General features: G+C 46.3%; 1 protein-coding gene across 1 annotated transcript in view; it reads left to right on the top strand.

The window, feature by feature from the left end:
• The window catches only part of abcc3 (ATP-binding cassette, sub-family C (CFTR/MRP), member 3), a 125656-nt gene that overhangs the window by 94403 nt on the left and 14114 nt on the right, over positions 1-17139 (top strand). Inside the window, exons 24-26 of the mRNA XM_041216717.1 lie at positions 13796-13995; positions 14845-14971; positions 16785-16886. Of these exons, the coding sequence (XP_041072651.1) occupies positions 13796-13995; positions 14845-14971; positions 16785-16886 (429 nt within the window). The remainder of the gene's footprint in view (positions 1-13795; positions 13996-14844; positions 14972-16784; positions 16887-17139) is intronic.

Genomic DNA, 17139 nt, shown 5'->3' with positions numbered 1-17139 from the left:
TGCTGTGACACTCTTTTCTGCCCACACTCCCTTTGTGTATTAGGTAAGTCTGAGGTGAAATGGAGCCATGTAGATCTATCTACCCCCAAGTCTAATCCCCGGTCCTGTAAAATGGGGATTATAACACGCACACCCATGTGTGTCACAGATAGGTCAAACAGCAGAAACTAGCTCCAGAAATTGTACCTTGTACATTGTTTTATGGCATTTAATACATTGTATTAACTTGGGATGAGGAAAACTGGCTCTGGTCTTGGAGGGGGGTGGGGGGTAACATCTGGGGGCTTGTGCCAAAATTGGGAGAGCTGTCCCATGGGCTAGTCAACCAACAGCCTGACAGTCAATACTCGAGTATTGCTGAAAAAAGAGACATTTTTTTGTTGAAGCTTTCTGTCTTGCACTCATCTTACCCATGACTAGTTCTGCATAACGTGAATTGGCCAAATAGTTGGGCCAATTGTTACAACCAGTTTTGAGCAAGTTTTCCTGATACAGGGTGAAGGATTCCTTCACATTTGCGAAGACCATACAGGACTTGCATTTTGATAGCAATGCTGTGTCCATGTGCTCATTCGACATTGTTAGCCTCTTCACCAATGTCCCACTTAAGGAAGCCATAGATATTTACGCTGCGGCACTATAACATGGTCATCTAGACCCACCACCATTGTGTGAATCGGTATTCATTGAACTTATGAACTCGGCAACTCACACAGTTGAGTTCAGTTTTCATGACACTATGATTACCCAATGAGATGGTGCTGTCATGGGATCCCCTCTAGGCCAGCTCTCGCAAATATCTTTGTTGGGTTCCATGAGAAATGTATCTTCAATGAAATGACACCTAACTTCCTACCCCTCGCATCTTTCCGATATGTGTATGATACATTTGTTATATTTAAATCCACAGCTGCACGTAATAATTTCTTTACATGTCTGAATGGGTTCTATACTGTGCTCAAATTCACCTTTGAAATGGAGCAGTCAAATTAACTCCCCTTCCTTGATGCAGTAGTTGAGAAATCTGTCAGGGGGTTCTCTACCACGGTCTACCGCAAGCTGACCTTTACTGGTCAATATATGCGTTGGGATTCTTAACAGTTCCACACACTATACGATCGGTCTTATCGGCAACCTTATTAATAGGACCTGAGCCATTTGTTCACCACGTAAGCTTGATACTGAAATAGGGGCATCAAAGGCATCCTGCAGGATAATGGCTACCCTGATCATACCATTTTGTGCTGTATATCACACAAACTCATGGGCCTAAGGCTGTCACTTTTGGCCCTGAAAAGCGCCCAGTCTACCTCTGATTACCCTTCATGCTGCTACTATGCTGCTATCGAGCCAAAAAGGCGCTCTGCCTATCACACTGGACACAGGCATCCAGTCACAAAAATACCCCTGAACCATCACCCTCTGCTTCCTGCCACTCAGCCAATTCTGGATCCAATTTGCCAAATTGCTTTGGATCCCATCAGCTCTTACCTTCGTCATCAGTCTCCCATGCAGGACCTTATCAAAAGCCTTGCTAAAGTCCAAGCAGACCACGTCAAATGCATTGCCCTCATCTACACACCTGGGCATCACTTTGAAAAATTCAATTAGAACCTCCCCTGAACAAAACCATGCTGACTGTCCTTGATTAATCCCTGCCTCTCCAAGTGTAGACTAATTCTACAGATTAATCCCTCAGAATTGCTTCCAATAGTTTCCTCACCACTGAGGTTAGACTGACTGGTCTGTAGTTCCCAGGTTTATCCTGTCCTCCCTTCTTGAATAACGTTACCACATTGGCCATCCTCCAGTCCTCTAGCACTCCTCCCGTGGCCAGAGAGATATAGAAAATTATTGCCAGCACCCCTGCTATCTCCTCCCTGGCCTCACTCAACAGCCTGGGATGAATTTCATCCGGGCCTGGAGATTTATCTACTTTTAATACTGTGTGCTGGTGGTGGAGGGAGCGAATGTTGGTGTTGGATGCGGTGCCAATCAAGTGGGCTGCTTTGTCCTGGATGGTGTTGAGCTTATTGAGTGTTGCTGGAGCTGCACTCATCCAGGCAAGTGGGGAGTATTCCATCACACTCCTGACTTGTGCCTTGTAGATGGTGGACATGTTTTGGTGACTCACGAGGTGAGTTACTCACCACAGAATTCCTAGCCTCTGACCTGTTCTTGTAGCCACAATATTTATATGGCTAGTCCAGTTCAGTTTCTGGTAAATGGTAATCCCCAAGATATTGATAGTGAGGGATTCAGCAATGGTAGTGCTATTGAATGTCAAGGGAAGATGGTTAGATTCGCTCTTGTTGTATGGTCATTGCTTGACACTTGTGTGGCACCAGTGTTACTTAGCACTTATCAGCCCAAGTCTGAATGTTGTCCGGGTCTTGCTGCATATGGACGTGAACCTGCATATGGACGTGAACTGCTTCAGTATCTGAGGAGTCACGAGTGCTGCTGAACATTGTGCAATCTTCACCAAACTTCTGACCTTATGATGGAAGGAAGGTCATTGATGAAGCAGCTGAAGATGGTTTGGCCAAGGACACAACCCTGAGGAACTCCTGCAGTGATGTCCTAGAACTGAGATGATTGACCTCCAACAACCACAACCATCTTCCTTGGTGCTAGGTATGACTCCAGCCAATGGATAGTTTTCCCCAATTCCCATTGACTTCAGTTTTGCTAGGGCTCCCTGATGCTAAACTCAGTCAAATGCGGCCTCAACGTCAAGGGCAGTCACTCTAACCTCACCTCTGCAATTCAGCTCTTTTGTCCATGTTAAAGGCTGTAATGAGGTCAGGGGCTGAGTGGTCCCGGAAGACCCTAAACTGAGCGTCAGTGAGCAGGTTATTGCTGAGTTAGTGCCGCTTGATGGCACGTTCCATCACTTTGCTCATGATCGAGAGTAGACCGATGGGGTGGTAATTGGCCAGATTGGATTTGTCCTGCTTTTGTGGACGGGACACACCCAGGCAATTTTCCACAATGCTGAGTAGATGCCAGTGCTGTAGCTGTACTGGGACAGCTTGACTAGGGGCGCGGCTGGTTCTGGAGCACAAGTCTTCAGTACTATTGCTGGAATATTGTCAGGGCCCAAAGCCTTTGCAGTATCCAGTGCCTTCAGCCATTTCCTGATATCACATGGAGTGAATCAAATTGGATGAAGACTGGCATCTGTGATGCTGGGGACCTCCGGAGGAGGCTTAGATGGATCATCCACTCAGCACTTCTGGCTGAAGATTGTTGCCAATGCTTCAGCCTTATCTTTTGTACTGATGTACTGGGCTGGAGGGCTTTAGTTATGAGGAGAAATTGGATAGACTGGGGTTATGTTCCCTGGAGCAGAGGAGATTGAGGGGGGACATGATTGAGGTGTATAACATAATGAGGGGCATAGATAGGGTAGACAAGAAGGAACATTTCCACTTGGTGGAAGGGGTCAATAAACAGGAGGCATAAGTTAAAGGTAAGGGGCAGGAGGTTTAGAGGGAATGTGAGGAAGAATTTTTTCACCCAGAGGGTGGTGAGAATCTGGAACTCACTGCCTGAAAGGGTGGTAGAGACAGAAACCCTCATAACATTTAAGAAGTATTTGGATGTGCAGTTGTGATGCCATGGCATACAAGGCTATGGGCCTAGTGCTGGAAAATGGGATTAGAATAGGTAGGTACTTGTTTGACCGGTGCAGACATGGTGGGCCGAAGGGCCTTTTTCTGTGCTATAGACCTCTATGACACTATACGGTAGCAGCAGTGTGTACCATCTACAAGATGCACTGCAGGAACTCACCAAGGCTCCTTTGACAGCATCTTCCAAACCCTCGACCTCTACCACCTAGACGGATAAGGACAATAGATAATGGGGACACCACCACCTGGAAGTTCCTGCCAAGCCACTCACCATCCTGATTTGTAAATATATCGCGTTCCTTCATTGTCACTGTCATTGGATCAAAATCCTGGAACTCCCTCCCTAGCAGCACTTTGGGTGTATCTACACTGCACAGACTGCAGCGGTTCAAGAAGGCGCTCACCACCATCTTAAGGACAATTAGGGATGGGAAATAAATTCTGGCCAGTCAGCGATGCCCAAATCCAACAAACAAATATTTTTAAAAACTGGGCAACACTTGGGAACATTCTCAAAATCAATGGTGTCAAACAGAGTGGCTCAGAGTAATACACCAGTCATTCACCCAGTGGCATTAATGCTGTGTCTTAGTTCTGTGAGGGAACTGATCAGTCCCGTCACAAACTCCTTGAACCACAGAATGTGCGTGTGTGCGGGTAACACTGACTTCCAGCTTGGACTCGGCTGACACTTACAGCCCCTCTGCACAAGTCTCTGACTGGCCAGGTCCATTGGGAGCCATAAACATCAGTCACTGTGGCGCTAGGTGAAGGGACTGTGCACAGCATGGGGGTGAGTAAGAGGCAGTGCCATTAGACCAAAATTCCTTGGCATTAAGTTCTGGCCTCTGCGCAGAGAGTGCAGGATGTGTTGTGCAAACTCTGGGTCTCTGTGCAGGCTGGATACAGTGCAGTGTGTGACAACAAGGACCATTTACTGAAAACAACAACAAACTGATCTAATCCAACATTTTCAAAAGGGCTTTTTTTAAACACAAAAGTGTTTTTCACCCAAGTGTGTGCTACCCATCCTTCTAACTTTCTGTTTTAATCTTTTTAGCCCAACTGTGAACTGTGCGTGTATCTCTCTGTCTCTGTGTATCTCTCTCTGAGTCTCTCTCTCTCTCTCTCTCTCTCTCTCTGAGTCTCTCTCTCTCTCTGAGTCTCTCTGTCTCTGTGTATCTCTCTCTGAGTCTCTCTCTGAGTCTCTCTCTCTCTCTCTCTCTCTGAGTCTCTCTCTCTCTGAGTCTCTCTCTCTCTCTGAGTCTCTCTCTCTCTCTCTCTCTGAGTCTCTCTCTCTCTCTGAGTCTCTCTTTCTCTCTCTGAGTTTCCCTCTCTCTCTCTCTGAGTCTCTCTCTCTCTCTGAGTCTCTCTCTCTGAGTCTCTCTCTCTCTCTGAGTCTCTCTCTCTCTCTCTCTCTGAGTCTCTCTCTCTCTCTGAGTCTCTCTTTCTCTCTCTGAGTTTCCCTCTCTCTCTCTCTGAGTCTCTCTCTCTCTCTGAGTCTCTCTCTCTCTGAGTCTCTCTCTCTCTGAGTCTCTCTCTCTCTCTCTCTCTCTGAGTCTCTCTCTCTCTCTGAGTCTCTCTTTCTCTCTCTGAGTTTCCCTCTCTCTCTCTCTGAGTCTCTCTCTCTCTCTCTCTGAGTTTCCCTCTCTCTCTCTCTGAGTCTCTCTCTCTCTGAGTCTCTCTCTCTCTGAGTCTCTCTCTCTCTGAGTCTCTCTCTCTCTCTGAGTCTCTCTCTCTCTCTCTCTGAGTCTCTCTTTCTCTCTCTGAGTTTCCCTCTCTCTCTCTCTGAGTCTCTCTCTCTCTGAGTCTCTCTCTCTCTGAGTCTCTCTCTCTCTCTCTCTCTCTCTGAGTCTCTCTCTCTCTCTGAGTCTCTCTTTCTCTCTCTGAGTTTCCCTCTCTCTCTCTCTGAGTCTCTCTCTCTCTCTGAGTTTCCCTCTCTCTCCCTCTGAGTCTCTCTCTCCCTCTGAGTCTCTCTCTCTCTGAGTCTCTCTCTCTCTGAGTCTCTCTCTCTCTGAGTCTCTCTCTCTCTGAGTCTCTCTCTCTCTGAGTCTCTCTCTCTCTCTCTCTCTGAGTCTCTCTCTCTCTCTGAGTCTCTCTCTCTCTCTCTGAGTCTCTCTCTCTCTCTGAGTCTCTCTCTCTCTCTCTCTCTGAGTCTCTCTCTCTCTCTCTGAGTCCCTCTCTCTCTCTCTCTGAGTCTCTCTCTCTCTCTCTCTCTCTGAGTCTCTCTCTCTCTCTCTCTCTGAGTCTCTCTCTCTCTCTGAGTCTCTCTCTCTCTCTCTCTGAGTCTCTCTCTCTCTCTGAGTCTCTCTCTCTCTCTCTGAGTCTCTCTCTCTCTCTCTGAGTCTCTCTCTCTCTCTCTGAGTCTCTCTCTCTCTGAGTCTCTCTCTCTCTGAGTCTCTCTCTCTCTGAGTCTCTCTCTCTCTGAGTCCCTCTCTCTCTCTCTCTGAGTCTCTCTCTCTCTCTCTCTCTGAGTCTCTCTCTCTCTCTGAGTCTCTCTCTCTCTCTGAGTCTCTCTCTCTCTGAGTCTCTCTCTCTCTGAGTCTCTCTCTCTCTGAGTCTCTCTCTCTCTCTGAGTCTCTCTCTCTCTCTGAGTCTCTCTCTCTCTCTGAGTCTCTCTCTCTCTCTGAGTCTCTCTCTCTCTCTCTCTCTCTGAGTCTCTCTCTCTCTCTGAGTCTCTCTCTCTCTCTGAGTCTCTCTCTCTCTCTGAGTCTCTCTCTCTCTCTGAGTCTCTCTTTGAGTCTGTCCCTCACACTCTCTCTCTCTCACACAATGTTGATGGCTCCTGGATGGGTGATTGTTTAAAATCACCTCAGTTGGGGAAAACGTTTTGTGAAATAATTTGTTATTCGGCAAACCCTTTACGTTCTGACAGCTGGGAACTGCATTTGTCCCTGTCAGGCAGAGCCAGGGGTTTTTGGTGCTATCACCCTGGTTCAATGCTTCATAACAGTATTCGAGCATTCAGGGAACCGGGAAAAATAATTGCAGGGAACTTGGGAGATTTTAGCAATGCTGGATGTGTAAATGTTCAAGTTACTTAACCAAACATAAAAGATTTGCTGATGGTGAGTTAAATTGGGGTCCGTTTTGTGAAAGAATACCAGCCTCCTTTGCACTCAGATATCTGAAAAGAATTTGGTCTGCAGATGACATTCTGGGTTTATAAGCTGCGAGGTCTCCAGCCCCTCTGTCACATTGTGATGCAGAGAGCTTTTAAATCGAGAGGGGCATGAGCCCTGATGGAAGAAAATCTGAGAAGAAACACCTCCCCCCCTACCCCATCCCAAACCAGGGGGAGACACCTGTAAGTAAGGCAGAGTTGGTGAGTGGATTGGTGTAGGGGAAGCCTTTCAATCCTTCCTGTTTCAAATGGGAGGTGAAGGAATGGCTCCCACATACGAGCATGGACATCGCAAACACTCTGGGGTGAATCACCCTATGAGAGGTGATCTTATTGAAATAGATTCTGAGAGGGTTTGACAGGGTCGATGCTACGAGATTATTTCTTCTTGGCTGGAGTCTAGAACATGGGGTCATAGTCTCTGGATAGGAGATCTGCCATTTCGGACTGAAATGAGAAGAAATTCCTTCGCTCACAGGATTGTGAACCTTTGGAATTCTCTATCCCAGAGAGCTGTGGATGCTCAGCCTCTGGATATATTCAAGGTAGAGATTGATAGATTTTTGGATTCTGAGGGAATTGAAGGATACGAAGATCAAATAGGACAGTGGAATTGTAAAAGAAGATCAGCCATGATCTTATTGAATGGCGGAGCAAGCTTCAGGGGCCTACTCCTACTTCTATTTCTTATGTAACCTGACCTGCGGGGAGATAGTTGGGATGTAAATCATGGACCGACCCAGTCCGGTCTAGTGGGTCAGGTTAGACAGTTGCCTCTACTCCAATTGGAAACCAGATCCAAGAATGCACAATGGAAGTTCTCATGTCGGTGCCCAACCTAATATTAAAGGAATGGAAAGAATTCAGAGAACTTAGTGATCGGAAAGTCTCAAAATTGGGGCTTGTATAGCAGAACAGAGAAGGTGAAGGAGAATCTTTTTAAATTTCACTCTCTGGATGTGGGTGTCACTGGCAAGGCTTTTATTGTCCTGAGATGATGATGATGAGCCATCTTCTTAAACCACTGGTGGTGGTTTCGATAGAAACTGAGTGGCTTGTTAGGGCAGCTCAGAGTCAACCATGTTGGTATGTGATTGGAATCCCTGTATAGGCCGAGACTGGCTAAGAATGACAGGTTTATTTCCTGAAAGGACATTCATGAGCCAGTTGGGTTTTTATGATCTGACAGCTTCATGGTCACTGAGACTAGCCTTTTTTTTTAGATTTTATTTTAACTGCTACGCTGGGATTTGAACTCACGTTCTCTGGATTACAAATCCAGTAACAGAACCATAGTAACCCGTACCTCATCTAATGCAGGTATTCAAACTGTTGAAAGGTTTTGAGAGGGTAAATAGTGAGAGGTCATTCCTTACATTTAAGGGGAAGATAGACGAGCATTTGAGGTCATGTCTGTTACAGGGGCCACAGACTGAGGATTTTATCACTGAGAGACACTAGGAAGGAAACATTAGAAGAAATGTTTTCACTCGGAAGGTTTATCAGAACAGAGAGAATTTTACCACAAGGAGCAACTGAGGCAGAGACTGGAACATCAAAAGTTGGAAAGGCACAACTTAAATTTATGTTCACTCTCATTAGATATTCAGATGGACTTGTAGTGTTAATCGGTTGTAAAACAGCTTATTCATAAACAGCCTCTTCATGAACAGCAGTCATTTTTAGTTTAGATTATGTTCTTCTGCATTAAAGTGATAATGATCAGATTTGATCACAGAATTGAAAAGTAGGGAAGATATTCTAATCCTGTAACAAACCTTGGTTAGACAGCACTTGGAGAACTTCATGGGATGTGGGTGTCGCTGGCTGGGCCAGCATTTATTGCCCAGCCCTAATTGCCCTTGAGAAGGTGGGTGGTGAGCTGCCTTCTTGAACCGTTGCAGTCCATGTGGTGTAGGTACACCCACTGTGCTATTAGGGAGGGAATTCCAGGATTTTGACCCAGCGACACTGAAGTTGTCATGTGCAGCTCTGGTCACCATATTATAGGGTATTAGAGGCACTGGAGAGGGTGCAGAGAAGATTTACTAAGAGGATACCAGACATATCAGAAAAGCATTGAGAGGCTGTCTCCTCTCTTGAAGAAGGCTGAGGGCTGACCTGATCATTAAAATTATGAAGGTTTTGACAGATAGAGATAGAATGTTTTTTCTTGTGGGGAAGAGCAGAACTAGAGGTCATCGATAAAAGATCCAAGAGATCCAATAGGCAATTCTGGAGAAACTTCTTTACCCAGAGAGTAGTGAGAATGTGGAACTCACTCCCACAGTGAGTGGTTGAAGCAAATGGTATAGATACATTTAAGGGGAAGATAGACAAGCATTTGAGGGCGAAAGGAACAGAGGGTTTACGGTGGTAAATTTAGATGAGGAAAGATGGCAGGAGGATTAAGTGGAGCAGAAACATCAGCATAGACTAGTTGGGCTGAATGGACTGCTTCTGGGCAGTGTATCCTATGTAATCATTTAAGAGGGAGTTTGATAAGCACCTGAGAAAGAAGAATATGGAAATGGGACTCAAGTAGATACTTCTTTAAGAGGTAGAATTGGTGCAGGTCCAGTGGGTTGAATGGCCTCCTATACTGTTGTTTCTCTAGTCTGAATTTAAAAAAAAGTTCTCTCTACACTGTCCCCATCAAATACTCCCAGGACAGGTACAGCACGGGGTTAGATACAGAGTAAAGCTCCCTCTACACTGTCCCCATCAAACACTCCCATGACAGGTACAGCACGGGGTTAGATACAGAGTAAAGCTCCCTCTACACTGTCTCCATCAAACACTCCCAGGACAGGTACAGCATGGGGTTAGATACAGAGTAAAGCTCCCGCTACACTGTCCCCATCAAACACTCCCAGGACAGGTACAGCACGGGGTTAGATACAGAGTAAAGTTCTCTCTACCAGTTGCATCTAAATAAGAGTTGAGCCCTTAGGAGAAGGAGAGAACACTGGGTTTGTTTGGTGCTTGTTTGAAGCCTACGGTGGTAAATCAGGGCAGTAACACCTGGTTTTTGTCCAATAGGCTTCCTGTCCTACACCGAGTCCCAACTGCTGTTTGCAATCTGCTGTATTCGTGCCTCCTGTCTCCTGCATGATCGCCTGCTTAACCAAACTCTCCGCTGTCCTGCACATTATTTTGAGCTGACGCCAGTTGGACGAATTCTGAACCGTTTCTCACAGGACATGGAGACGATTGATGATCGGATCCCAGCGTGTGTGGAGGACCTGCTGCTGTGCTTCTTTGACGTCTTATCCACTGTGCTGGTGCTGGCTTACTCCATTCCGCTCTGTCTTCTGCCCTCTATTCCAATCGCTTGCCTGTACTTTTCCCTTCAGGTATTAGGGGTGTCTCCTGAGAAACGGACCCTGCCCATTAGAAGTAGTTTCTCTGTTGGTTAATCCAGTAACTACAACACACAGAATTTAGGTTAGGCCCAGACCTCATCCCTAGCCTGTGCTGAGTTTGGATTGGTGACTCAAACATTTGGAATGGATACTGGGCTGAAGTGAGAGAGAGAGCACCCTGGAACTAGAGCCCAACACAAGACATCAGTTTCAGAAGAGAGAATAAATCCCAGGCTCAGAGTGAAAATAAGTTCTGTGTTTATTTTGAACAGTTGTCATCACAGCTCCACTTGTTAAATTTCATTTTAATTTTTCTTTCAAGTTGTTAATCTCTGCACTTTGGACCTGGTACCAGTGTCTGACATGGTGCCAGTAATTGGCCCTGTTAGTTCCCCCCACCCACCCACAAGGTACCTGACTGTGAGTAAACCTCACCTCATGAGGACAATGAGGCTGGAGGTGAGTGAATGTGTGGGTGGGTTAGAGAAACAAAACCACTAGTTGCAGGAAACAAACCAGCAGTGCTAATTAGTTTCACACAGGATTAGCAGGGAACTGGATTAAGCAAGTCCCTTGCTCAAGCTTTTTCTGTCTCAATCGCTGTGTCTCACTCCATCTCACTCTCTCCCCTTCTCCCTCTATTCATTTTTCTCTCTTGCCTATACCCTATAAACAGTTATTCTCCACTTCTCCCAATCGCTTCGCCACCATCAACCCACTGTATCTGAAAGGGGAATGTATTTTCCAGAATGCTTGCTGAGAAGGGAGCAAGGTTTTAATAGCAAGGGCTGAGCAGCCCCCAGGCCCTTTAACAGTTGGGTTTCTGTTGCTTGGCTGGTCTTGGTAGTGTTGTTGGGGAGTGAGTGATTGGGGGTTATGGGATTATCCCATTTCCACACCTGAATCTTTATCTGTGTGCTCACACTTCCTGTTCAGTCCCTAGCCTGGGACCAACTCTGCCAATCAAAATCTCAAAATCAGATTGATTATCTGATCATTATCACATTGCTGTTTAGTGGGAGCTTGCTGTGTGCATATTAACTGCTGCAGTTCCTACATTACAAGTGGCTACATTTCAAAAAGTACTTCATTGGCTGTGAAGTGCTTTGAGACATTGTGTTTGTGAAAATCGCTATGTAAATGCAAGTCTTCCTTGCTTTTTTTCTGTCTCCCTGATACATGTGTGCCCTTTGTGTTTTCTGTATCCTTTCATTGTTCTCCCTCTTCTTGCACAGGGCTCTTCATGTTATTGGCCTGCTGTCTGAGCCGAGCATACTGTATGCTTAAGGCCTCAAGTTTGATACACCTCAATATGCTTGAGCATATCCTCTGTTGTTCTCTGTCCTTCTTCGAATTGACTCCCACTGGGAGGATACTGAATCGCTTTGGTAAAGATATGGATACGATTGATGTCAGCATTCCAGAGGAACTTGACATTTGGATTCGCTGCTGCTTTTACACACTGACAGTCCTGCTCATTTGCTGTTCATTGAGTCCAGCCTTCCTCCTCGTGATTGTCCCTTTGCTGTTCTTCTATTGGCTGGTTCAGGTAAATAGGACTGAGTTCTCAGCTGGTGGAATTTGGGAATCTCACCAAGAGAACTTGGCTAATTCAGCAGCTGTTTTAAGTAAACTGTGGCTTTGAGGGATATCAAGCTGCTACAGTATCTTGCATTGTGTATGATGAGAGGGTCACTGTTTCCAGCTCACTCCCCACCTCCTCTCTACAGTTTCCAGATTAACCCCAGATGGTGTGTGTTCACCTCCCCCACTATCACAGTTAATTGTACCCGGGCTGTATCCGAACTCTGTTCTTGGGGAAGGCGAGTCTCTCCGATCTTCCATTCACCTCTGCGCGGACTCAGTGGCCCCAAATCCCTGACTAAGAAGATTTAAAATCTGCCCTTTCCGGATGAGTGTCTGGGAGTGGCGTAGGCTGTGTATTGGAGGAGTAACTGAGGCAGTGATTACACAGACAGGGAACCTCACTCTGCTATGTCCTACACTCATCCGGTGTGCCTCCCCAGAATAGTGTGCAAAAACTTTGGTGCCATATTTCATAAATCATAGAATGGTTACATCACAGGAGGCCATTCAGCCCCTTCATGCCCTTGCTGATCCAAGTTGTTTCCAACCACACATCTGCACCATCACTAAGACTGCTCATTTCCATCTTTGTAACATTGGCTGTATTTGCTCCTGCCTCGGCTTATTCACTGCCGAAACTCTCATTCGTGCCTTTGTTACTTCTTTATCGTTCTATTTCAACACACTCCTGGCTGATCTCCCACATTCTGTAAACTTGAGGTCATCTAAAACTCTGTACCAAGACTCGAACCAGTCCCATTCCCTATGCCCCCTGTGCTCACTGCCCTACATTGGCTCCCGGCCTGACAACACTTTAAAATTCTCATCCTTGTTTTCAAATCCCACCCCCCCACCATGGCCTGCCCCTTCCTATCTCTCTAATCTCCTCCAGCCTCACAGCTCTTGAGAAACCTGCACTCTGCTAATTCTGGCCTCTTGTGCATCACCAATTTTATTTGCTCCACCATTGATGGACAATGCCATCAATTCTTCTTCAAGATACTCCTTATAACCTGGGCCTGATCAAGCTTTTGATCACCTGTCCCATTATCTCCTTTTCTTGCTAGTCTAATTGGTAATTGTACCTGTCAGATTATTTGGAACATTATCCTACATTAAAGGCGCGATATAAATTCAATGATAAAAGCAAAAAACTGCAGATGCTGGAAATCGAAAACAAAAATACCTGGAAGAACTGGCAGCATCTGTGGAAGGGACTCCGCATGACTCTTCAACAGAACTGTGCTCCCTTCCACAGCTGCCAGACCTACTGAGTTTTTCCAGGTATTGTTGTGTTTGTGTTATATAAATTCAAGTTGTACATTTGACTGACTGCTCTCTACATTGTGACTTTAGGAGGGAAGCTGTTGTTCTGGCCATGTGGGGAAATCCTGCAATACCAGAGCAAGCAGAGTCCAGGAACTCTCATTCGGTGATTAGCTTCAGAAATTAGAGAGGACTTTCTCACTGGTGCCCGTTTGGAAGGTAGTCTGTCCATGAGAGCCTCTCACGGATAAGTGCTGTCTAATCTGGCAATGTCAGGCTTTTCTGGGCTTCTTGCTTCCAGTCGGAATGGTCCTCTCTCCGAGCCTAGCTTCTCCAGCTGTGCTGCTTTACTTCAGTTTTGTGAACCAGATGGGCAACAATTGGAATGGGTGTGGGGAGAAATCGACCAGGAATCCTGCTACTGATCAGCTTCCAGTGACTCCTGGCAGTTTGTGTGTGTGTGTGTGTCTGTCTGTCTTTTTTTTCTGTCCACAGAATTGGCCTGGGCTGATCTTCCCTACACACAGTATCCTCCTGCTGCCCTGCGCACCCTCCGCCAGGTACTGTCACTGCTGCCCGTGAGGGGGAGATTCCCGACATTGGAGGGGCTGCTGAAGGTCACCCTGACTGTAACACACCCTTTGCTCTGACCCTCTGTCTTTGCTGTAACCAGTGCTCCTGTTGGTCACTGTGCTGTTTTTGTCAGACTGTCTGGTGCATTGTTACCAATGATTTTGATATTTTGATGATGCAACAGTTTCCTTTCCTTATTCTAACCACCGTTATTGTGTTTTTATTTTTATTCTAACCGGCAGCGGTTCTATGTGGCTACATCACGGCAACTGAAACGCCTGGAGTCTGTCAGCCGCTCACCGATCTACTCCCACTTCTCAGAGACCATCACCGGCTCCAGCGTCATCCGAGCGTATGGGAGGGAAAACAACTTCATCCTCATGAATGACAACAAAGTGGACACAAACCAGAAGAGTTATTACCCGGGCATTTCATCAAACAGGTGAGAGCCAGACTAAAGAACATCATAAAGGTTTCCCGATCCTCCTGTTGCACAGGAACAGGCCATTTGGTCCATGAAGTTGATGTGGTGTTTATGCTCCATATGAACCTCCTCCCACCCCGACCTCATCTCGTCCTATCAGCATATCCTTTTATTCCTTTCTCCCTCATGTTAATCCAGCTTCCCCTTTAAATGTATCCATATTATTCACCTCAACTACTCCTATAGTAGAGAGTTCTACATTCTCCCCACTCTCTGGGTAAAGGAGTTTCTCCTGAATTCCCGATTAGATTTATTAGTGACTGTCTTATATTGATGATCCCTAGTTATAGTCTTCCCCACAAATGGAAACATCTTCTCTACCATAAGAAATAGGAACAGGAATAGACCATTCAGCCCCTCGAGCCTGCTCTGCTATTCAGTAAGATCATGGCTGATCTTGTGTTTTGATTTCCACATTCCCATCTAACCCCAATAATCTTTGATTCCCTTGCTTAACCCTTAGAGCCCCAGCTTGTTCAGCTGATTGGTAAAACCTCTCAGTTCTGGTATCTTCCTACTGAATCTGTTTTGAACCTTCTCCAGCACCTATGTCTTTGTTATAACATGAAAACCAGAATTGTTCACAGAATTCCAAGTGTGGTCTATCCAAGGTATGATACAAGTTTAACGTAACACCTTGTCAATTCTATCCTTCTCAAAATGAACTCCAATGCTTTGTACAGTGGGGGGAGGTTTAGGTTGGGACTCGGTAGTTAGGGGGCAGGTTTAGGTAGTGGGGCGGAGTGGGAAGAGGGGGAATCAGTACAGGCTGTGCTCCAACTCTTGACATTTATTCCTGTTCTTTAGGTGGCTTGGGATCCGGATCGAGTTTATTGGTAATTGTATCGTCCTGTTTGCTGCTCTGTTCGCTGTGATAGGCAGAGCTCACCTAAACCCAGGGATTGTTGGCCTCTCGGTGTCTTATGCCCTACAGGTAAGGACCCCTGACCCCCAGAGCCCTCACTGCTCACAAAACATCGCCTGTGCTTAAACAATTTAGGAAGTTGACTTTCACAACCTCAGAACCAATTAAGTATTTTAGATAAATATTTTTGAAATGTAGTTACAGTTGTAATGTATGGAATGCAGCAGCCAGATTGTGCACAGTAAGATCCCACAGCCGCAATGTGATAAGGCCAGATAGTCTGTTTTAGTGATAAAAACAAAAAACTGCGGATGCTGGAAATCCAAATCAACAGTTCTGTTGAAGGGTCATGAGGACTCGAAACGTCAACTCTTTTCTTCTCCGCCGATGCTGCCAGACCCGCTGAGTTTTTCCAGGTAATTCTGTTTCTGTTTTAGTGATGTTGGTTGAGGGACACCAAGGAGAACTCCCCTGCTCTTCTGGAGGAAGTTTTCTGAGGTGTGGCCTTTCAGCTGAGATGTTGAACCAAGGCCTGGTCTTTGCTCTCAGTTGTATGTAAGAGATCCCACAGCACAATTCAAGGGAGATTATAGAAATGGGAAGGTGTATTTAGCCTTTTGAGCCATTCAATAAGGCTGTGGCTGATTTGTGACTGAAGTCCATAAACCTGCTTTGTCTCGTGTTCCTTAACAGCTTTAGTTACCCAAGATATATCAATCTCAGATTGAAAATGAACATTGATCCAGTATCAATTGCTATTTGTGGAAGAGAGTTCCAAACTTACCCCACCCTTTGTGTGTAGAAGTGTTTCCTAATCTCACTCCTGAAAGGGCTGGTTCTAATTTTTAGACACTGCCCCCTAGTCCTAGTCTTCCTAAACCAACAGAAATAGTTTCTTGTTTTAAGTCAATGACCTTTCATTAGAAGGTTAACCTGAAGAAACATCAACTCTGTTTTTCTCTCTCTCTACAGATGCTGCCAGATCTGCTGAGTATTTCCAGTATTTTCTGCTTATATTTCAGATTTCCAGCATCTGTGGTATTTTGATTTTACAATAATTTCTATCTACTTTGTTCCCTTCGACTTCCTGAAACCTTCTAAATCATCAGCGAATCTGCCCAGACCTCAGATGAAAGCTGACACCTCCATAGTCTGTACAACTCATTACTGTACCAATCAGCGTATCCGACAAATGTGCAACAAGAGCATTCCACCCACACACACAGTTACGAGCTGGGTTTTAACTCGGTTGAGTTCAGGGAGCAGGTGAGATATGCTGCTTTCCACCAGGAACTGCTGAGTCACAGAATCAGAATTGCAGAATCTCTCAGTCCAGAAGAGGCCCTTCGGCCCATCGAGTCTGCACTGACACGTGAGAAACACCTGACCTATTTCCTAATTCCATTTACCAGCACTTGGCCCATAGCCTTGAATGTTATGACGATGCCAAGTGCTCATCCAGGTTCTCTTTAAAGGATGTGAGGCAACCCGCCTCCACCACCCTCCCAGACAGCGCATTCCAGACCGTCACCACCCTCTGGGTAAAAAAGTTTTCCCTCACATCCCCCCTAAACCTCCTGCCCCTCACCTTGAACTTGTGTCCCCTCGTGACTGACCCTTCAACTAAGGGGAACAGTTGCTCCCTATCCACCCTGTCCATGCCCCTCATAATCTTGTACACCTCGATCAGGTCGCCCCTCAGTCTTCTCTGCTCCAGCAAAAACAACCCAAGTCTGTCCAACCTCTCTTCAAAACTTAAATGTTTCATCCCAGGCAACATCCTGGTGAATCTCCTCTGCACCCCCTCCAGATCAATCCCATCCTTCCTATAGTCACAAGGCTTGTTTTGAAATAACACAGAGCATTCCCTCTGATCACACAGGTCACCATGTCCTTAAACTGGATGGTGAGGATGTCATCTGACCTGGAATCGAATATTGTGGCAGTAGAAAGAGTTAAAGAATATTCGGAAACCGAAACTGAGGTAAGTGACCCGCTGAATTTCAGGACTGTGGCCGGGGGGGGGGGGGGGGGGGGGGGGGGGGGGGGTGTTGGGGGAGGGGGCGGGCAGGGAGAGGCTGGAGGTGGGTGGGTGGGTAGGTGGGGAGGGGGTGGGCGGGGAAGGGGGGTAGGGGGCGGGCGGGGAGGGGGTGGAGGTGGGTGGGCGGGGAGGGGGCGGAGGGGGAGGTGGGCTGGCAGGAGTGGTTGGCGGGGGCGTTCGGGTGAGATTTTTTTTG

Source organism: Carcharodon carcharias, chromosome 22 (assembly GCF_017639515.1).
Source record: "Carcharodon carcharias isolate sCarCar2 chromosome 22, sCarCar2.pri, whole genome shotgun sequence".
In the NCBI taxonomy this organism is placed as follows: Eukaryota; Metazoa; Chordata; class Chondrichthyes; order Lamniformes; family Lamnidae; genus Carcharodon; species Carcharodon carcharias.
This window is presented reverse-complemented; position numbering and strand designations above follow the sequence as displayed.